Source organism: Giraffa tippelskirchi, chromosome 12 (genome assembly GCF_054371585.1).
Source record: "Giraffa tippelskirchi isolate mGirTip1 chromosome 12, T2T-mGirTip1v1.2.pri, whole genome shotgun sequence".
Lineage (NCBI taxonomy): Eukaryota > Metazoa > Chordata > Mammalia > Artiodactyla > Giraffidae > Giraffa > Giraffa tippelskirchi.
Window position 1 is genome coordinate 93,083,544 of NC_137286.1, and position 24,104 is coordinate 93,107,647.

Sequence of the window (24,104 nt, forward strand, 5' to 3'; positions counted from 1 at the left end):
ATCTTAGTTCCCTGACCAGGGATTGAACCCGTTATACCAAGGTGAATCTTAACCACCGGGCCTCCAGAGAATACCAAAGTGGCAACTCTTAACCTTGCCTCCAAAAGGGAATTTGTTGACAGGGTCGCTACTATTGTCTGCCTAATGAACAACCAGAAGAGGCACATGGATTCTTGAAGGAGCCAGCCTGCTTTTTTAAATCAGGTGTCTTATTCCTAAAACTAAGATGAGCTGGCCCAGAGGTACTGAAGGTATATGTATTTTATAAAATAATATTAAGTGATTATGCTCTATTAAGGAAAGTAATGCACAGATTTATATAAATGTACTCTATTGAAGGCATTTTAATAAGCTCTGCTTGCATGAATCTGAAGAATGTCTTTTGTTCCCAACTAAATACAAGCATAACAACAATGTGCAAACTTACGTTTAGTGTTTTTTCACTGCTGTTTCCCCACCATGTGTTGATAAAAATAACCCCTGACATGTTGTTGGTATTCATTAATTATTTGTTGACTGACTGAATGAGTTCTTCCATCCCATGGTTTCCAGATTTTGCTCCCTGCTAGTTCTCACCACTACTGCAAAGGGTGGTGTCTTAGACCCAACTGCTTATCCTGGAGTAACCTAGAGCTGAGAAGCAGTTTAGCCTCATGGAAAGAGTTTTGGTGTTGTGTAGATCTTGATTATTCAAATTCAGATTCTGCCTTACTAACCTCTGGGAGTCTCCTTTTTTCCCACTTAAGAAATGTGGCTAATACATACATCTCAAGGATTAAATGAGGTAATATAATTAAAATGTCAAGTAGTGTCTGGATGGGCTTCCCAGGTGGCTCAGTGGTAAAGAACCCACCTGCCAATGCAGAAGACTCAGGAGACTCAGGTTCAATCCCTAGGTCAGGAAAATCCCCTGGAGAAGGAAACACAACCCACTCCAGTATTCCTGCCTGGGAAATCCATGGACAGAGGAGCCTGGTGGGCTTTAGTCCAGAGGGTCACAAAAGAGTCGGACACTACTTAGCGACTAAACAGCAGTGCCTGGAACACAGTGGACGTTCAATAAATAGTTGCTACTCTTAATGACGATTATGGAAAAAACATAAGTTGATCAGTGTCCACTGAATAAATTTAAAAGTTGTAACCGTGATAATTAAATTATTTTCTGTTATGATTATTCTAACTGTGGCTAATTAGCCTAACTGCTATAGACTTCTCCTTATCAGATGTACAAAACCAACATACTTCATAGGTAGCAGTCAGTGTGTGGTCAGACATAATCATACATGAACTTCCATGTACAGATCTATGTATGGATCCTTTTTAGTAAATAGGAGTAAAATGATGGTGTGATAGGTGTGTTCTTAACTTCTTAAGAAACTGCCAAGCTCTTTTACAAAGCAGTGTACCATTTTACATTTCCACCAGCAACAATTGGTGGGAATATGACTCATTCTTCAAAGATGTCTTGAATTTCCAAAGCAAATAAATGATTGAAATGTGATATGGTGATCCTAATAAGCTAACATTATATTACCTTACTCATAGAGTTGGTTGTGAGGATTAAATGGACTAATATATAAAAAGCATTTAGCACAGAGGAAATGCCCAGTATACATTAACGGCATTATCATTGTCATTGTTATTGTAATTTAGTTTGCATTAGTAACTTATCTTGACAGACTAAAACAGTCTAGAGTTTAAAGATCAAAATCACATGTTGTATAAAAGTTTTCACATTCATCAAAAGCATCCTTGAACAAAATGGACGTTTCTTTTCTCCGTTCTAGTAGAGGGGACTGTGAGACTAGGGGTTAATTACCTAGCATTGTAGTAAAAACAAAAGTTGAGGCTTGCAGTTATTGTGGTTGTAGCCTTTATATATAGTTTTTGTTTCCATTTTAGCTATTAGAGAGTGACCTTTCATTATATACTGTTTAATTATGAGTTTTAAGATCTGAAAATATATTGCCAGTGCAGAGGTGATGATAACATTTTTAAAGAAAGATAATTACATAGAACTGTGCGTATTTCGTATGTCTTTATTCTACAGAGGCAGCACCTTCTCTTTGGGATGTAGAATTTGCTAAGCAGTTAGCAGCAGTCACTGAACAGCCCTTTCAGAATGGTTTTGAAGAGATGATCCAGTGGACAAAAGAGGGGAAATTGTGGGAGTTCCCAATTAACAATGAAGCAGGTAAGTCTTAACATCAGAGGTTTATAAAACTCTGATTGAGATTAATCTAGTAGATGTTCAGTTGTAGGTTCTGGATATTTATCTGAATTTCAGAACTTAGTGTAGATATCTTTGTGATGTCCTAAAAGAAGTCTGATGGTGTTTTAAAAAAGAATACTAAGATTTCACTTAATTCTGATTGTTTGATAAGAAAGTAAAGTTATATGGCAGAAATGACATCATGAATTTCTATGACATCCAGGTGTTGAAAACCGCAAATGACAGTTATGTGCTTGCTAAGTAGGAGATAATCTGGTAAATCTTCTAATACATTAAATACTGGGTAAGATCATCCTTCAGTTTGGGGCAACATTACAACTCTTTAAGTCTTACACTAGTATCTTTTATTTGAAACCATTGCATTAATGAGGCACATGTTTCTTGTATTCAAAACCTCTCAAAGCAAATATGTTTGGAGGCTTTGAACTTCTTTGGGACTCTGGCTGCATACCTAGATACTTTGAGCTGGTAATAAAGTTTTATCTACTTTCCTGGAGATCTTTCTGGAGGTGTTACCTCTTCCTCAGTCAAAAGGAAAACAGTATTAACTATGCTATTTATTTTTTATGACACCCATGATATCATCAGCTAAGCATGTCATTGAATTTTTATAGATGTATTTTCAGTTAGAAGAGATTCATTTACTTTTATGGTAAGATTAGCTAGAAGTTACAAACACCTTAGGAAGTCTTAGGAAAATGTAGTCCATATTTTAACCTTTGTAATATTCTGCACTGTAATATTTTCATTTTTGATAACCTTTCATTTGTTTGGATAAGTGGGGTATAAGTTTAAATAGTCTTATATTTACATATAGTAGTATTTTATATAGGAAAACTTTAGGGACTTACACATCCTTTAGCAAATTCTTAATATTTTAAATATATGTATGATATATTCAGTAATATAGAAATCTGTGTTTCGTCTGTTACATAATGTACATTCTGGAAGGTATCAGGGTAAGGTAAAAAAACAAAACCCAAATCCACGGACTTGTTTGTGTAAACCTGAATACAGATTCCAACTCTTGTCAGTTATTAGCCATTTGCCTCTGAGGTAATAATTTAACCTCCTGAGCTTTAGTTTCCTCATCTGTAAATTAAAGAAACCTCATTGGAAGAACATAAGAATTAAATCAGATAAGTTAGTGAGTTGCTCAGCACAGTTCTTAGCATATAATCCTTTGGAATAAATGTTAGTTCCTTTCCCCTCTTGTATGTGATCATAGAATTTTAAAGTAGCAAAAAAAAGAAAAACTAAGAAATACAATCTGTGATATTAAGGGAAGACCTCATTCCATATTTGTTGAAACTTGGATATTCCGTGTCCTCATGGTGACAGACATGTTTTAAAACCCAGTGTTGAGGGTAGAATATGTAACCTGACTTAAGAGAAACAGTGAACTGTGGTGGTTAGAGTTCAGGTGCCTGAGTGAGGCTTAATCTCTCCCAGCCTCATGTCCTCCATCTTATAAAATGATAGAAATAATAATAGGACTTATTTTATGGGATTCTTTTGAAAAACAAATGAGATTATACAAGTCACCATCATCATCCCTGTTTCTACAATAATGATATTGTGAGGGGATTTGCTACTACAACTATTTTCTCTTCTATAACATTTTTAAATCTTAAAATATTCACAAGGATATTGTGTATTCTCTAGGCACCACCAAATAGGATAGTAGGAAAGCATGAATTGGTGGTACATTGTCATCAGCAATGAAACATTTCAGTTCATCAAAATCTTGCGTGTTCAGACGCCAAAGGAATTTATCTTAGATTTGACCTGGTTTTCGAGAAAGTGTGATTTCTGAAAAAGGAAAACAAATAAACATACATGTTTTCTGGCCAGATTGGGGAGATAAATGTGACAAGTGTCCATATACACTGTACACATTGTTGATGCTTTGGGGTCGGAAACGGAGGTATCTCATTTCCAGCTCCTGAAGGCAGTTGTTATCTGAATGAAAAACAGGAAGGGAACTGTGGAAACTTTCTCACTTTGATCACCCTCCTCAGTACACACTTAGGATCTTCTCATACTTTATAAGAGGCCTGGCCTTAGAACCTGGAGTCTTAGCCCTTTAGTAACGTTCTTCTATGTTTCTTATACTTCAGTTTTAAGAGTAATGAAATATCAGGCTCTCTCTCCTAATAATTAGGTTTCATGAAGATTTACTTTGATACTTTTGGAAAAAGATTCTCCCCTGCCCCCAAAGAAAAAACAGGGGGTTACCATGTCAGGTTGGGAACACAGTGCTGAAAACAACTTAAAGGCATGTCCTGTGTTTACAATTTACTTCCCAGTGTTGTGTCTTTCTGTTACATTAAAAAAAAAATTCTGTTGTTTGTTTTGCCACTTAAAATGTAAAAATTTTTTTCCAATTTGTTGTATTTTTTTTTGCCCAGTTTTTAAGACCTGGCTTGTCCCTTCTGATGTGCTTTTCCAGTCCAGAGATTTATAAGAAGTGTTAGGTTGAATTATTCCCAGTTAGATTTTGAAATAAGATCACTTTTATTTTAGCTTTGGCTTTATCTAAATTTAATCCCATTTTTATCACTACCCAGTTAACAAGAGTCTTGCTCTTGAATATTCATTAGCCATGTATATACCACCAAATTACAGGTGTCTTTGAAAAGCCCTCCAAGAGTAAGTCTCAGTTTGGAGGCTTCAGTGGGCAAAAAAGCTCAGTCATGGATGTCAGTCATGCTTTTATTTTTCAGTTGGTTTAAATTTGTTCACTTATAACATGCCATCCTTTGCTAGGGTGCCTGGAATGAGTGTTACAACATGAGCTAGCAAGAATAGTTAGAAAAGCTCAGAGTTACCATAAAACTCAGTGGTTGTTATGTGGGAGGGTATAGTGTGGAGAAAATTGGGGAAAATATAAAGATGATTAGGTCTGTGTTGTCTGAAACAATCTGCTGGTTGTTTCAGATGGTGGGCAATGAACAAGAGCCTCAGAGTACTGCCAGGAAAAGAAATAATAGTTTTGACAAAATAGAAGTGAAAACAAGTCAGAGTGAAAGTGAATTTGCTTCAGTGCTATAATACACTCTGACAAATTGGTCGTTGCTGTTAGCTGGATTTTACCTTTTATTTGCTGTACTGTATTTTTAGCTGTAGTCAGTAATATTAACACACTATTGACCGGGGGATTTTTGCAGAAACTAACGCCTGTGGTGTTAATAGGTCTCCAGTCAATAATGTGTTAAATTGCATTCATTAATATTTAAAGCAGAATTGGACACAGATTTAACCTGTGTTGCTTTAGTTGATTGTACACCACTGGGGTTTCCTTCTTGTCTTTAATTTTCCACTCTTACTTTTTCCTTACTATTATTTGTTTCTTTTGCTTATTGATAAGTATTTTAAGCTATAGAAATGAATATATGAACGTTTACTCACAAAAACGTAATACAGAAGCATATAGAATAAACTTTACCCCTCAGTTCTCTTCCCTTTTCCTGAAACAACCATTACCAGTAGTTTGATGTATGTCCTCACATCCACCTTAAATGGTAGTTTCACATCTGTCTGTTGTTTTGTTCTGTCGGGGGCCATACAATACATATAGTGTACTGTAGCTTTTTAATTTTATATATTTTTACTTAGCAATATGTCTTAAGCATTTCCTTGTCAGTACATAGAGATCAATTTTGTTTTAATAGTTCTATAAAATGGGAACTGTATGTATTCTGTACTATGCCATTGTATGAATGATTGAAATTTATTTTTACCATTTTCCTGTTGATGAATAGAGCTTTAGTGAATCTTGTTATACATATCCTTCTGTCCATGTCTGAATATGTTAATTCAAGGGTCAAACAATAGGCATATTTTAAATTGCAATAAATATGGACACATTCTCGTCTAATAAGATAACCAGTCGATCCTCCAGCTGGTGAGGATGACTCCACCATTGGTGAGAGTGGGGAGGAATGATTCACTAATCAGCATACAGACTTTCACTTAATTCCCTTGCTTATCGATTACATGATCCATTCCTCTTTTTGTTTTAGTTTCTCCAAAAAATGAAACTGCCCATCTTTGGGAGATGGATGGTGTAGTTATCTAGCAGTACAGGTAGAAGATGGATCATGGGAGATCTAATTATCCCCTAAACCAGTTTTAATTAGTCTTCTGCTTTTTGTCCTTCATCCCCATTCCTAATTTCAGTGGTATATGGTGCCACTACAGAGAAGGCAACGGCACCCCACTCCAGTACTCTTGCCTGGAAAATCCCATGGACGGAGGAGCCTGGTAGGCTGCAGTCCATGGGGTCGAGAAGAGTCGGACACGACTGAGAGCCTTTACTTTCACGCATTAGAGAAGGAAATGGCAACCCACTCCAGTGTTCTTGCCTGGGACAGCGGCAAGTGTCCCCCCAGGGACAGCGGAGCCTGGTGGGCTGCCGTCTGTGGGGTCGCACAGAGTCGGACACGACTGAAGCGACTTAGCAGCAGCAGCAGCATGGTGCCACTAATTCCCAAAGCCTTTGGTGTTTATCTGCTTCTTAATTTGGTTTTAGCATTTTCAACTCAGCTGAGTCAGTTACTACATATCTGTCCACTTTCCTTCTAACATTTTGGTGATAACTCCTCTTACTGTTTCATTTTCTGTTCTGTTTGTCTTTGTACTTCTATACTTTTTATTCCTTTTACTGTCATTTAGTAGGTATTAAAAGGGAGCAGAGATTTTAAAAAGCATGTGTTCAATCTACTACATTTTAACCAGAAGTCCTTGTTGCTTATCTTTTAACTGTTCAGAGTGTCTTTAACCAACAGAGATTTTAATTTGGACATAGATCTGTTAGCCTTTTCCTGTTTAATCTATCTGGAACTTACTTTTGTATGTAGTATCCCTTCTTTATCTCTTTCTCTTTTTTTTCCTTTGTTTTATACTTCCCAGTACTACTTGGCTTTCATTCACTCATTGACTCATTCAGGAAGGATCTGTTCATTATACCTTCTAAGTTAAAAAGATGATTGATTTATCGTCTAGAGAAAGAGTAATAAGATAAGATCACCTATATCGTTAGATGCTTTTCCCCCTAATATAGCATAGTCATAATTTCTGTACTTGTCTAACTCATTATCACTTTATGTCAGAGATAGTTGGTCTGTTAATGATTTAATAAATTAATTGTTGATCTTGTATTAACAACTATTTTTAAAAATAGTTTCTCTTGCACAATTTTCTGTCTTAAGTCTTATATCTTAAGTATGTCTAAGGATACTAATAACTAACAACAATAAACATTCAATCCAGGAGTCACCCTAGGATTTTTGAGAACCATTGTTACCTTGATTTATTGTTTCCAATGCTACAGACCTTATTTTTTAGCCCAAACATACTCTGTTCCAAATGTTATTGAACATTGAAACCTGCCTTGTTTTTCATATTACATTAGCCATATTGATATTTTTTCTTTAAAAGAATATTGTCATAGGGAACTGTAAGCAGTATTTGATGATATGTAAAAGATCTTTAGCAGAGTGAGACTGTTTTTCATTTTTGCCTCTCTATATTGCATTTTCCCCATTCCTATCCCCAGGTGCATATGCCTTAAAAACAAAAGAAAAAAAGTAAAGATGGGACAACATGCTTGCCTGGTGAAATAAACTACTGATAACCGTAGAGAATTCTCAATGGAATTCAAGGAAAAATTTTTTTTAAACAATAATTTGTCTGAAAAAGTACACATGAATTTAGGAAAAAGGCTAGAAGGATATACACCTTAGAAGTGATTAGTCTTGGAAGTAATCGGCCTTGAAAAATGTGAATAGGAACTTTGGAGAGTTATGGGATAGAGAACAACTTCCATTTAAAATATTCTTGCATGTCTCTTTTCCTGTATTTCATTGAATACAACATACTTTTGTTTTTCAAAGTTTTAAATATCTCTGAAACTGACATATCTTATTATGCTAGTTGGGCCACAGTGAAGAGGTAGTTGTCATTGCCTGTTGTAGATACACATCTAAATTTGCACTAGGGGCATCAGAAGAGGCCATAGTGGAGCCCTTAAGAAATGCTGGATCACAGATGTTCTTAATGGAATGTTGGGAAGCATGGCCACTGACAACTCAGAGTTGAAAAGCCAATTTAGAAGAGTTGGATTCTGAATGTGAAGAAGTCTTGTATGTTAGTCGCTCAGTTATGTCCAACTCTTTGCAACCCGTTAAGAGTGTAGCCCACTGGCGTCCTCTGTCCATGGAATTCTCCAGGCAAGAATACTGGAGTGGGTTGCCATTCCCTTCTCCAGGGGATCTTCCTGACCCAGGGTTGAACCCATGTCTCTTGCACTGCAGGTGGATTCTTTACTGTCTGAGCCACCAGGGGAGCCCGAAGAAGTCTTAGGAATACCTTAACCAATTCTGGTTTTGCTACATAACAAACCACTCCAAACTTAGTAAAACAACAGCTAAGTCATAACTGCTCATGAGCTTATGGGTTTTCTGGTTGGTTTGGGCAGGTGCCTAGGGTTGCATCATTCTAGATTGGTTTCTCTCATATGTCTAGCTGGTGTTGGCTGTTGTCAGGGGAGGCGATAAGGGGGTTATATGTCACTCATCGTTCATGGGCTAGGCTGGGCTTGTTCATCTAGCTCTAGAAGAGTTCCTAAAACAATAGTAAAGGCTTTTCAGGCCTTTGCATTGTGTTTGGTAATGTCCCATTGACCAAAGCAGGTCACCTGGCCAACCTCGATTTGAAGGGTTCGAGCAACAGGCTGTATCTACCTCTTTATGGAGAGAAGGGCAAAGGCACATTGCAAAGGGTTATATATACAAGCATAGTAGTAGTGTGTGGCCATTTAGCAATTTAATGCCTTGATTTGTTTATTGTGTGTTTTAGTTTTTATAAAAGTGATGACTAGATCTTTAAATGTTCAAATAAAATTTTAAAAATCTCTTTCAATAAGTGGAAGATAATTCTAACTGATGAGAGAGCATTTTTAAACTGTTTTTGAGATAATTATGGGTTCGTGTGCAGTTGTAAGAAATATTCCGTATACTGTTTACCCATTTCCCCCTAGTATTTACCTCAGGTATAAGCACAGGACAGCATCACAGTCAGGCAGTCAGTATCGATAGTGTTTCAGCCATCTTCAGATGTCACCAGTTTCACATGTACTCTATTGGCGAGTGTGTTTGTGTGTAGTTTTATCATATATGTAGGTTCATGTGACCATCACCACAGTCAGGATGCAGAACAGTTCTGTCACCTCCAGGATCTCTCTTATACCCTTTTATAGCCACACCCACCTCCCACTGCCTCCCCTTCTTAGTCTCTGATCCCTGGCAATCACCAAATCCATTTTCCATTTCTCTAATTTTGCAATAATGACATACAAATGGAATCACATAGTGTGTAACCTTTTTTCCAAGCCCCCCCCCCCCAGGATAATTAATTTTTGGAGATTTATTCAAGTTGTTACATGTGTCAGTAGGGGTTTTTTTTGCTATTGTTTTTATTGCTGAGTAATATTCCGTGGTTCAAATGTACCTTATTGTTTAACCATTCACCTGATAAGACATCTGGGTTGTTTCCAGTTTTTGGCTATTAACAATAAAGGTGCTATAAATATTCATGTACAGGTTTCTGTATGAATACAAATTTTCATTTTCCTGGGATAAATACCCAGGCGTGCAAGTGCTGGGTTGTATGGTAGTTGCATATTACTTTTTAAAGAACCTTTCAAGTTGTTTTCAGAGTGGCTATGCCGTATTAGATATATAGTTTAGACCATTATCCGTTCTTTGTTAATTTGAAGTATGAAGTTTTGATTCGTTTTCTTTCTGGTCAGTGATACCCAGTTCTGCTGGCACAATTCATCGAAAAGACTGTGCTTTCTCCGTTGAATCATCTATGCATCTTTGTAGAAAGTTGGTATATTTGTGTGGATCTGTGTTAGTCTGCTAGGGCTTCCATAACAAAATATCACAGACTGGGGTACCTTAAACAACAGAATTGACTTTCTCATAGTCTGCAGGCTGGAAGTCCAAGACCCAGGTGTTGGCGGTGTTAGTTTCTCCAGAGGTCTCTCTCCTTGGCTAGCACCTGGCCACCTTTTCATTCAATTGTGTTTTCTACCACGAATTATTTATATTAATTTCCAACTGATTGAAGATTTCCTGTTACTGATTTCTGTGTTGATTCCTTTATTATCAGAGAACATACTGTGTATTATTTCAGTTATTTTAAATGTGTTGAAGTTTGTTTTGCGACCCAGGGTATGGTTAAACTAGGTGAGTGTTCCATGGTTGCTTGAAAAGAATTTGTGTTCTGCAGTAGTTTGGAGTGTTCTATAGATGTCAATGTAATCCTGGTGGTTGATATTTGGTTCTTCTATGTCTTTGCTAGTTTTCTACTTGGCTGTTCTATCAGTTGCTGACAATGGGATAGTAAAACTATAATTGTGGATTTTTCTATTTCTATGTTTCTATCAGTTTTTCTTTCATGTATTTTGAAACTTTTGTTTGGTGAATGCATAATTCAGATTGCTATCTTCTTAGTGGGTTAATCGCTTTATTATGTAATATTCCTCTTTCTAGTATTTGCTCTGGAATCTACTTTATCTAATGTTCATGTAGCCGCTCATGCATTTCTTTTTAAAAATTAATGTTAGCAAGATATGTCCTCCTCCATACTTTCAACACCTGTTATAGGTATTTGAAGTGAGTTTCTTGTATAGAGCATATAGTTGGACCATGTTTTTCTTTTGATTGGTATAGGCCATTTACATTTAAGTAATTATTGATTTGTTAGGATTTAAGTCTCATTTTGTTACTTGTTTTCTGTTCATTTTTCTGTTTCTCACTCCTCTGTCTTTTCTTGGCTTCCTGTGAGTTGCCTGAATATATCTTAAGATTCCATTTTATTTTATGTATTTTTTAGTGTAGTTTGTATCGTTTTGTTAGTGGTTTCTTTAGATATTAAAATATCTGTTAGTAATAATTACTGGTACATTTTGAATGTTTGTAATATGCTAAGCAGTGTAAAGGAGTTTACAAGCTTTCTGTCTACTTAATCTTTAATCTTTAAAAAAACCCCATGAAGAAGGTGCTGTTCTAATACTCATTTTGTGCCCAAGGAAACTGATGTTCAGAGAAGTTAATTTGCCCAGTCACATGGTTGTTAAATTGGTGAGCAAACCTCTGTCTGACTCTAAAGTTCATGCCTTTAACTGTAATACTACCTCATTAATGTTAGTTTTATAGTGTAGTGGGTTTTTTTAGATTAATTTGTTTATTTTAATTGGAGGCTAATTACTTTATAATATTGTGGTGGTTTTTGCCATACATTGACATAAATCAGCCACGGGTACACATGTGTCCTCCATCCTGAACCCCCTCTCACCTCCCTCCCCATCCCATCCCTCAGGGTTGTCCCAGAGCACCAGCTTTGAGTGCCCTGTTTCATGCACTGAACTTGGACTGGTGATCTGTTTCACATATGGTAATACACATGTTTCAATGCTATTCTCTCAAATCATCCCACTCTCACCTTCTCTCACAGAGTCCATAAGTCTATTCTTAATATCTGTGTCTCTTTTGCTGTCTTGCATATAGGGTCATCATTACCATCTTTCTAAATTCCATATGTATGTGTTAACATACTTTGTTGGTGTAGGTTTTACATTCAAAATTGTAATGTATTTTGTCTCATTTCCTAGGTTTTGATGATGATGGTTCAGAATTTCATGAACATATATTTCTGGATAAATATCTGGAGGGTTTTCCAAAACAAGGACCAATTCGCCACTTCATGGAGCTGGTGACCTGTGGCCTTTCCAAAAACCCATATCTGAGTGTTAAACAGAAGGTTGAACATATAGAGTGGTTTAGAAATTATTTTAATGAAAAACAGGACATTCTAAAAGAAAGTGGCATACACTTTAGTTGAAGACCATGGAAATTTTTCTTTCAAGCTGTTGGAGATTCATATTATAACTAAATAAAATAATTTTACTAGAAGTTTTCCTATACTGTGTTCATTATTGTATCTTATTTGAATGGTATAAATATTAAATTATTTAAAAGTATATATGGTAGTAATTGAAAAATATTCCTGCGTGGAAAAAAATCACCAGCTTTTATGGATTCAACTAATAATTCTAAACAAAAAGAATATCTTAGAATTAATAATAAGTTTAAGACAACTTTCTCTGACCTTTTTCTTTTCATGCAATAAGCATACTTCTTTGAAATATAATTAGCTGGTCCATTTCTCCATCAGCCTGGAAGGATGTCGTTGTTGAGCCGTCGAGAATAAAAACTACCATGTCCACTGCTTTGGCAAAACCTCAGATGCGTGGCCTCCTGGCCAAATGTCTGCAATTTCATATTGTTGGAGCATTCATGGTCTCCCTGGGGTTTGCAACTTTCTATAAGTTTGCTGTGGCTGAACGAAGAAAGAAGGCATATGCAGATTTCTACAGAAATTATGATTCCATGAAAGATTTTGAGGAGATGAGGAAGGCTGGTATCTTTCAGAGTGCATATCTTTCAGAGTGCAAAGTGATTTGGAATATAAAGAATTTCTTTGGGTTGAGTTCCATGGAAATTTGTCACTTTCCTGTGTTCCTGAACTATGAAACTATGACTATCTTGGGTGAGAAATAGTCTCTCAATAAATAAACAACAAATAAAAAAAAATACAATTAGCCATATATCTGATGTCATCAGAGGGCTATAACAGTTGGGAGGATTTACAAACTTACATGCATAGACTATATATAAAGATGCAGTTTCTATATTTGCATATTTGTGCTCAGTTGTGTCTGCCTCTTTGCAACCCCACAGACTGTAGCTTGCCAAATTCCTCTGTCCATAGAATTTTCCAGGCAAGAATACTGGAGCAGGTTGCCATTTCCTACTCCAGGGGATCTTTCCAACCCAGGGATCGAACCTGTGTCTCTTGCATCTCCTGCATTGGCAGGCAGATTTGTTACCCTTGAGCCATAGGGGAAGCCCAGTGTTTGCATATACACGTATTTTTTTACCTAAGTCTGGATCACTGTAGTGAAGTAACCTTGTAGAAACAAATGACTTATATTAATCGCTTCTAGTATTTTGGGTCATCATACCAAAATTAGAACTAATTTCTATTATGGTACATAGCAGTGCAATTCAAGTTCATACAACTGACAGGATTGAGGATTCTTAAAAAAAAAAAAAACCTCAAGAATTTAGTTGACGGTGGAGTGGTCTCAGACTAGTGGTGTTTCAGGCTCTTGCACAAGCACACAAAAATTGAATGTGAAGGAACTCACCATAAACCCATTCTTCAAATGACAAAATGCAAAAGAAAGCACCACGAATTTATACCAACATAAACAACAGAATCAGACTTGTAAAGCCTCAAATATTGGGCCTTCAAAATATGTCTAACTTAAAATGAAGTATAGAGCAGGAGACTATAAAAGTGACTAAACATATTTGAGAATTTAGTGGAGGGTTTTAACAATAGACCTTGGAAAAGAGATCTAAAGAAATTTGCTACATGCAGCAGAGAGAAAAATATGAAAGGTAAAGACAAATATAAGAAAGTAACACTTCTACAATCAGATGTTAAGAAGGAGAGAAAAGAAGAAATGGGCCAGAGGTTCTCTTTGGATAAAGAGAAATGATAATAATTACAGAAGAAATAGGATCTCTATTTTTTTTTTTCCATATTGTATTTATAGTCATAGCAAAATGTTTCTTAGATAAGCTGTATTTCCTCCTCCTCTGCCTTTTTTTTTTTTTTTATAAATTTATTTATTTTAGTTGGGGGCTAATTACTTTACAATATTGTAGTAGTTTTTGCCATACATTGACATGAATCAGCCATGGGTTCACATGTGTTCCCCTTCCTGGACCCCCCACCCACCTCCCTCCCCATCCCATCCTTCTGGATCATCCCATTGCCCCGGCCCCATCCCATCCTTCTGGATCATCCCATTGCCCCGGCCCTGAGCCCTTGTCACATGCATCGAACATGGAATGGTGTTCTGTTTCACATATGATAATATACATGTTTCAATGCTATTCTCCCAGAACGTCCCACCCTCACCTTCTCCCTCAGAGTCCATAAAATTGTTCCATGCATCTGTGTCTCTTATTCTGTCTCGCATATAATTCCTCCTCTTTTACGACTCCCTCCCCGGGACGGGTCTCCGTCCCTAACTCTTGTCTCTCTTTTTATCTTTTATAATTTCTCCTACCTCTTTTGAAGATAATGCGCTGTTTTTGTGGAAGCCTGACGTCTTCAGCCAGCCTTCAGAAGTAGTTTTGTGAAGTTTGGTCAGCGTTCAGATGTTCTTTCGATAAATTTGTGGAGGAGAGAGTGGTCTCCCCGTCCTATTCCTCCGCCATCTTAGCCCCGCCCCCCCGGATCTCTATTTTTAAAATCTTCCCAGAAAGAAAACAATAAGCTCAGACCATTTCTCAGAAGAGTTAAAAATATTCAAAAGGCAAATAACCCTAACCTTATACATATAAATTATTCCAAAGCATATAAAAGGAATCAATTCCGGCTCAATTTCAAGAGATTAGAATAACAAACACGAATCCCAATCATGAAGACGTGTTTGAAAAATCCAAAATAGCAAGCAAAATCCAGCAATGAATAGGAAAGAAAAGCTGACAATCTAGTTTATTCCAGGAATGCAAGGGTGGTTTGACAATGGAGGAAAAAAAAAAAACATACCTCAAATGGTGTAGAAAAAATAGTTTGATAAAATTCAACAGTCATTTATCATTAAAACTAGAAAACTTCAAGTAGAATTTCTTGGTAAATGGCATTTACAAAAAACCCTACAGCAAACATCTTAATGGTGAATCATTAAACCACTTCCTTGAAGATGATGAGACCACAATTTATTGTCTGCAATATACTGGAAGCCTAGACTGTACTGTAGCAAGAAAAATAAAGCAACTGGGACTGCAAATTTAAATTACTGTATTACCTAAAGATAATCTCCAATGAATCACATCCTCTCTTTGAGAATAGACAGAACCTAAGACTTGCTTCTAACAAATAGAATATGGCAAAGATGATGGGTATAGTCACTCCCTTGACTGGGTTATGCTGTAAGGCCTGCGTGCTCAGTCGTGTCTGACTCTTGGTAGACTGTAGCCCGCCAGGCTCCTCTGTCTGTGCAATTCTCCAGGCAAGAACACTGGAGTGGATTGCAATTTCCTTCTCTAGGAGATCTTCCCAACCCAGGGATCGAATCAGTGCTTCTGTGGCTCCTGGATTGACAAGCAGATTCTTGATCACTGAGCCACCTGGCAAGATTGGATGAGAGAGTTCTACTGGCTTCGAAGAAGTAAACTGCCATGTAAGAAGGCCTATGAATGGGCAACATGGCGAGGAACTTAGGGAGACACTAGGAACTGACAACAACAAAATGGGGACCTCAGTTCTACAGCCTCAGATAACTGAATTCTGCCAGCAATCATGTGGTCTTGGAAGAGAGGTCTAAGCCCTAAAATGGACTGCAGCTTAACTGACACAATTGTAGCCTTGTGAGACCCAGCTAAGGGGACCCAGCTAAGTGACCCACAAAAACATGGAGATAATAAATGTATGTTCTCTTAAGTCACTAAGTTTGATGTAATTTCTTATGCACCAATAGGTATTATAAAAAGGAAGAAACAAACTGTCATTAAGACCCTGTGTTTGTATAGAAAACAAATCTATAAATTAAAAGAATAGGCTATTTAGCAAGTTTGTAGTTGCATGCCTATATACCAGCAACAGACAGATAACATAAACTTTATAAGATACCATTTATAGTACCATAAAAATCATGAATGAATAGGATATTTATAAAGAAAACTTTTTAAAACTTTAATGAAATGTAGTAAGTAATAAAATTGAAAAATAGGTAAGCAGATGGATAAAAAAGTTCATGGGTAAGCACACTTAGTATCATAAAGATATTCTTTACAAATTTATAGCTTTAATGAAATTTCATTAAAATTTCTGACAAGGTTTTTCTTAGAACTTCACAATTTATGTTAAAATTATAGAGGAAAGCAAAAAACTAAGAAGAGTCCAAATACTCTTGAAAAAGAAGACTGAGATAAGGAATTTGCCTTAATTTTTAAGCTATCAATACTTGGTATAAAGCTATGATGATTAGACAGCAGGATATTATACACAGATGGTTAAATAAACCAATAGAACAGCATAGAGAATACAGAAACAAGTATATGGAAACTTAATATATGACAAAACTGGCATTGCAAATCAATGGGAAGAGTGCATATTCAATGAATGGTGTTAGGACAATTGGTTATCCAACTGAAGGAAAGAATGTAGATTCTCAACTTCACAGAATACAAAAAAATCCAATTAGTTGAATTTGAAACTTAAATGAGAAAGATAAAATTATAAACATTTAGAAGAAAACAAAAAAAATGTATGACTGCAGTGTAGGCAAGGATTTAAGTTACCAAAAGCAGAGACTTCCAGTGGTTAAGAATCTGCCGTGTGACACAGGGGACACAGGTTCAATCCCTGGTGGAGGAGCTAAGATCCAATGTCCTGCAGAGCAACTAAGCCCGCGTACCACAGTGAAGACCCCGTGTGCCACAACTAAGACCAGATGCGGTCAAATACACAAATATTATTTTTTTAAAAAGATACCAAAAGCACAATCTTGAAGAAAAATGTTAATACACTTGGCTATGTTAAAAATTAGAACTTTAAGTCAAAAAGGACACCACCAAGAGCGAAAAGACAAGTGTCCAACATGGAAAAGATAGATGCTTCACATATAATCACCAAATGAGTAGTATGTAGAGTTTACAAAGAATTTCTAAAAATCAACTGGAAGAAAACAAATGGTCAAAGAGAATACGGTCAAAACATATAAAAAGGCATTTCACAGAAGAAAAAATATAAATGGCTAGTAAGTATATGGAAGAATGTGAGGGAAATGCAAATGAAAACCATATTGAGAAAACAGTAATTCAAAAAGATAGATGCACCCCAATACTTCATAGCATCATTATTTATAATTGCCAAGTTATGGAAGCAACCCAAGTGTCATGGATAAAGATGTATCTATAATGGAATCCTACTCAGCCATAAAAAGGAATACATTTTTTGCCATTTGCAGCAACATGGATGTTGCTGAAATAAGTCAGAAAAAGACAAATGTTATCACTTATATATCACTTATATTTGGAATCTAAAAAATACAACAAACTATGAATAAAACAAAAAAGAAGTAGACTCATAGATATAGACAACAAACTAGTGGTTACCGGGGGGAGAGTGAAGGCAGAAGGGGAGTCTATTATATGATTATTTAAAATCAATCAGAGTGTGAAACTTCTGAAAATTTTAAAGCACTCTAGAATTTAAAGAATCTTTCAATTAAAAAATTATTTTAAAAACCATATTTATTAAGATAACATTTTTGTACTCTTTAAATGGGTGAAAAATTAGAACTTAGATAATATTCATATGTTGATGTTGGTAGGAGTGTAAATTGGCAAACACTTGGAATTACATAATTATAATCTATAAGATATACATTATATACAGATACAATATATGAATATATAACAATTATACATGAAACATTTAATTATATAAGTAAAGTAAAGTAGCTCAGTCATGTCTGACTCTTTGCGACCCCATGGACTGTAGCCTACCAGGCTCCTCTGTCCATGGGATTTTCTAGGCAAGAGTACTGGAGTGGGTTGCCATTTCCTTCTCCGAAGGAATTATATATTATATATATTATAATTATATATATTATATATATTATAATTAATTATATATTTGAATATTTATACATAAATGTATAATATAAACATCTATCATCGTATGTATACATATTTATATGACCTTTGAACAATCAGTTCTGCTCCTAGTGTATATACCTAAAGAAACACTTGTAGATATGCGCTAGGAGGCACATAAAAAAATGTTCAAAGTAGGGCTTCCCTGGTGGCTTAGTGGTAAAGAATCTACCCAACAATGCAGAAGACACGGGTTCCATCCCTAAACTGGGAGGATCCCACATGCCGAACAGCAACTAAGCCTGAGTGCCACAAGTACTGAGCCTGTGCTCTAGAGCCTGGAAGCTGCAACTCCTGTAGCCTGTGTGCCGCGGAGCCTGTACTTTGCAACAAGAGAAGCCATAACAATGAGAAGCCTGCCACACTGCAACAAGAGTGGCCCCCCGCCTCCGCAACTAGAGAAAAGGCCACACAGCAATGAAGACCCAGCACAGCCAAAAATAAATAAATAAATTTTTCAAGATAAAAATAAAGGCTAAAAGAAAATAATGTCACCTATAAAAAAAAATGTTCAAAGTAGTGAAAATCAGGGGAGAAAAGTGCCTGTTGCCTGGAGAGCTAATAAATAAACTGTGGTTTATTCATGCCACAGGATTCGACACAAGCAAAAATGATGAAAATACAGCTATACACGTCAATACAAATGAATTCAGACGTTGAGTGACAAATAAGTTGCAGAAGAATGCATGTAATTTCCTCCTCTTTACAGTTCTGAATATATTGCCGAGCATTAAATATGATTATAGCAAAGATCATGAGAATGATAAACACAACACCGTTAACTCCCAGGCAGGAGAGAGAGGCTGTGGCTGGAGGAGGGACGCCCAGGGAGCCTATGCACTAACGTTCTATTTCGAAGGTTGGGTGGTAGGTTCACATGTGGTCATTTTACTATCATGCTTTAAAAGTTATATTACAGATCTGCCTTTATATGTAATAACATTTCATGATGTTTAAAGAAATGAATAGAAATGGATATATGGCTGGAAGATATGCAGAGTTTGGCCATTGGTTTGAAGGATATATCCCCACAGTTGAGACCATGACATTAACGATGTTTTAAAAATGTATATATTTATTTACTTATTTGGCTGCACCGGGTCTTAGTTGCAGTTTATGAACTCTTAGATGAGGCATGTGGGATCTAGTTCCTGGACCAGGGATCAAACTTGGGGGCCCCTGTGTTTCGAGCCAGAGACTCTTAGTCACTGGACTGACCACCAGGGAAATCCCAAGAGACCATGACATAAAAACACTCTTTCTTTGTCCACTTTCACACTTGATTCTAAACAGTGTACTATCTTGAGATTCTTGGTCCTAAAGAATATATTATATTTAGATTCTTACCTTGTTCCTATTCTTAAAAGTGCTCTGAAACTTGCTTGAGTAATCAGTTTTAAAGTACACAAATAAAGACAACAAAACTGTCTTAATCCTAAAAAGTTGCTTTTTTAAAAAAACCTATGCATTTATACACGTATGCAAATTGCTATTAAATTAGGAAGATTTCATTCTAAGTAACCAGGTTTTAAGAAGCTGAAGCAAACCTTTCTAAAATATGTTAATTCTACGACTAAGCTATTTCTGAACATGGTATGATTTACGAGGTATCTTAATATCTTCTTGAACTAGAATGTTAGTGATAGTGGTGGCGGTGGGGTGGGTAAGTAGCTCATACTAGGGAAAGCAAACAGTTGCTGGAATACACTCGCGATTTACAGCCTCTCTCTTTTTTTTTTTAATTGTGTTAGCTGCAAAAGAAAGGAAGGACTAATGTTTTCCAAGGTTTCAGCAGCATTTTTATGAAGAAAGAATGTAGTATAGAAGGTTAGAAAACACTATGGTTTCTGGAATTAGTACCCCCCGTGTGTGTGTTTAGTTGCTCAGTCATGTCCAACTCTTTGTGAACCCATGGATTGTAGCACTCCAGGCTCCTCTGTCCATGACATTCTCCAGGCAAGAATACCAGTTTAGTCCAGTTCAGTCGCTCAGTTGTGTCCGACTTTTTTCGACCCCATGGACTGCAGCAGGTCAGGCTTCCCTGTCCATCATCAACTGCCGGAGCTTGCTCAAACTCAATGTCCATCAAGTTGGTGATGCCATCCAACCATCTCATCCTCTGTCGTTCCCTTCTCCTCCTGCCTTCAATCCTTCGCAGCATCAGGGGCTTTTCCAATGAGTTGGTTCTTTGCATCAGGTGGCCAAAGTATTGGAGTTTCAGCTTCAGCATCAGTCCTTCCCATGGATATTCAGGACTGATTTTCTTTAGGATGGACTGGTTTGATCTCCTTGCGTGGGTTGCCATTCCCTTCCCCAGGGGATCTTCCTGACCCAGGGACTGAACGCTGATCTCCTGCATTGCAGGCAGATTCTTCACTGTCTGAGCCACCAGTGAAGCCCGTACCCAACCCAAGAGGGAGCATTTCGTGTATCTGATAGTCGTTTACCTTAGCCAATTTTCTTTTTTGTTTGTTTATTTGTTCTTCCTTTACCAATTTTGATTGTGACAAAGGTAATTTTTCTGTCTTGTTCTTAAAATGGAGAGCAAAAGCTGGTCTGAAATAGTTATCTTTGCATGTGCTGCTATTCACCGATTGAACATTTCAGAAGGAAACAAACAGAAATGCTCCAATTGGTTTTCTGCGTTATGGCTCCTGGATTGTTGACAAGTCTGCAGTGCCCTTTTCTGTGTGTTTCTATCCTTTCTTCCGTTTTTCTTCTCAACTTTGGAGTCAGAAGCTTCAGTTAAAAATCCCTGCTACATCAGTAGGAGCTGTGATTCTAAGAACGTGACTTCATTATTCAGCCTCTGTTTCCTCCCTTGAAAACGATGGTTTTAATTCCCATCTCGAGGGATTTGTAGATGTTAGAATTGAATGAGACAATGTATGTAACAGTGACTAGTATATAGATGCTTTGAAAATAGTGTTGGTTTTCTTTCTCTGTACTCCTCCCTGGGATCCCAGCGTCAAGAAGGACAAAAAATGAGTCTTTTTTTTTTTTTTTTCCCACTATCCAGCATTCAGGACTGCTGGCTCCTTGCTCATCACCTCTTACCTGTGAAACAGAATCCTTAATTTTTATGATGTATTGTTCTCACCTTTGAATATCCATAGCATTTGTTTCATCACTATTTTCATCACTGTTTACTGGACTCTTGCTTTTCCAGGCAGAAATGGGGGTGGACAAGTGTTGGGATGGGATTTTGTCCTCTAATCACTGGGTATTCAGTCCTGTACCTGAGAGCTTCAAGTTCTCTCTCGTGGAAAAGGGCCCAGGTTTGTGCAAAGGAGCAGATGCCCTTAATGAACGCTTTTCTCCATGATCTGCTTTGATACCTCTCAGGGTGTCCCAGTGAACTTTTTTTCTGACGAAACCATAGTTCTCTGACCAGGGATCGAACCCATGTCCCCCTGCATTGGGAGCGCCGAGTCTTAACCACTGGACTGCCAGGGATTCCCTCAGTGTCCTAGTGAAGCAGAATAAAAGCAGGTCTTCTCATATCGATAAAACAATAATGGCTAACACCTGTGCGTTATTTTGTTAAAAATTTTTATTGTAGTGGCTTTACAATGTTGTGTTAGTTTCTACTGTACAGCAAAGTTAAATCATCTATATGTGTATGTATAACCCCTCTTTTTAAAATTTCCTTCCCATTTAGGTCACCACAGAGCACTGAGTAGAGTTCTCTGTGCTATGTAGGAGGTTCTCACTAGTTATCCATTTTATCCATAGTATCAATAGTGCGTATATGTCAATCCCAATCTCCCAATTCATCCTACCTCCCCCTTCCCCCCCTTGGTATCCATACATTTGTTCTCTACATCTGTGTCTCTATTTGTGTCTTACTTTTATAGCTTGTAAAGTGTTTTCACACCCATCACACATTCATTAGCTTATTAAGCATCTGCTGGGTTCTGCCATGTCCTAGGCCTCTCCTAGACGCCAGACAATAAATGCCTTGGTAAGGACTCCCTGGCCTTGACATTCTTTCGCTTCCTGAGAAATGTCACTTCCCGAGAAAGCCTCCTCTCCCTGCCTTGTTAAGTTCCTGCCTTCTCATTGTCTAACACGGCACTCTGTTTCCTTTACAGTATTTCTCATCCTGATCTCCTTAAGGGTTGGGGTTATGTTGGCTTTTGTCACATCTGTGATGTCCTGTGTTCAAGACCTAGCATACTGCTAGGCCCCAAGAGGAACCTCAGGCTTCCCAAGTGGCTCAGTGGTAAAGAATCTGCCTGCAATGCAGGAGATGCAGGTTTGATCCCTGGGTCAGGACGATTCCCTGGAGAAGGAAATGACAACCCACTCTAGTGTTTTTGCCTGGAGAATCCCATGGACAGAGGAGCCTGGCGGGCTACAGTCCATGGGGTCGCAGAGTCAGACACCCTACCACCAAAAAGAGGAACCTCACTAAGGTTTCCAAACTGGGAAAGACAAACTTCTTTTTCTAATTCTCCATTCATCTGATTCAAATGGATTGAATATCACCATGTGAAAATAGCTCACTGTTATTCATTATTGTGAAAAATCAAGAGATTTAAATGAAATTAACATCTTTATTACTCTTTCAAATAATCCCACCCTCTCCTTCCGAGATATTAAGAATTAAGAATCCAATTACCTCTGCCACATAAGTTAATGTTGGTTCATGCCTTGACATATTGAGCTACAAACAGGCATTTATAGTCTTTGGTCGCTTTCATACCAAAACTTTTAGCCTAACTTGGAGATAGAGGTCAAGCTAATAGGAGTCAAGAATTATGACTATGAAGCACAGAGTTCCAAAACTGAGAAAGAAAAATATCTTTTACTGGTTCTCTCATTTCATATGGGTGGAAAATGGAGGCCCAGAGGGAGTACTTGCCAGTGATTTCATAGTTCGTTTACTTTTTCTTGGCCACACCTCGAGGCTGGCAGGATCTTAGTTCCCCAGTCAGGGATGGAACCCAGGCCCCCAGCAGTGAAAGCAGGGAATACTAACCACTGGATCTCCAGGGAAATCCTTCATAGTTCATTTATGGCTGAGCTAAGACAAAATCCCCAGATTCATATTAGGGACTCTTCCACTGCGTCCTACCTCTCTCTTTGACATTAATCAATAGCTTAAGCTGATAAGAATTATTTTCTGAATGAATAGTGAATTCCATAAACTCAAAGATGAAAGCGAATGCAAATTGTTCTAAAACCATTTCAGCCATTTTTATGAAAGCACATGATTTCGATGAAGAGCAGTCCAGTATTAGAGGAAATGCTGAATAATATTCAAACGCTCAGCATAGCCATAACCAGGAGGATGTGGTTTCTAATGTGTACTGTGAAAATCATGCTTCAAGTGAAGCTTATTTTATTTTCAATTAATATTTTTACTCTTGAAATAATTTTAGACTTACAGAAAAGTTGCAAATATAGTAGGGTTTATATATACCCTTCACTCATCACCCTCTAATGTTAACAACTTACACAACCATAGTTCAGTGATCAAAATGCAAAAACTGAGGGACTTCCCTAGTGGTGCAGTGGTTACGACTCCATGCTTCCAACACAGGGGACACAGGTTTGATTCCTGGTCCAGGAAGATGCTACATGCCACAGGACGACTAAGCCCGTGCACGACAATCACTGAGCCTGAGTGCCTAGAGCCTGTGCTCCCCAACAATAGAATCCATCACAGTGAGATGCCCGCTCACCTCCACTAGAGAAAGCCCCTGTGTAACAGCAAAGAGCCAGGGTAGCCAACAAGTAAATAATTTTTTAAAAAAATAAAAAAAAATGGACACTAGTACAATCCTATTGATAAACCACAGACTGTATTTGAGTATCATCATTTCCCCCCAATGTTCCTTTTGTGTCCCAGGACGTGATTCAAGATCCCACGTTGCGTTCAGTTCCTGTGTCTTCCTAGTCTTCTCCACTCTGAACCAGGGCCTTAGTCTTTCCTTGTCTCCCACGGACTCCCCTTCTTCTATTACTGGAGTATAACTGCTCCACAATATTGTGTTCGCTTCTGCTGCACAAGATGAATCAGCTGTATGTGTGCATATATCCCTTCCCTCTTG

General features: G+C 37.4%; 1 protein-coding gene across 4 annotated transcripts in view; it reads left to right on the forward strand.

Annotated features, from left to right (window-relative positions):
• MRPS31 (mitochondrial ribosomal protein S31) overlaps positions 1-12,216 on the forward strand; it is a 36,221-nt gene extending 24,005 nt beyond the window's left edge. For all 4 annotated transcript variants that reach the window (XM_081547738.1, XM_081547741.1, XM_081547739.1 and 1 more), the window contains exons 6-7: positions 2,051-2,194; positions 11,916-12,216. In XM_081547738.1, the coding sequence (XP_081403864.1) occupies positions 2,051-2,194; positions 11,916-12,145 (374 nt within the window). In that variant the 3' untranslated portion in view covers positions 12,146-12,216. The remainder of the gene's footprint in view (positions 1-2,050; positions 2,195-11,915) is intronic.
• The last annotated feature ends 11,888 nt before the right edge of the window (positions 12,217-24,104 follow it).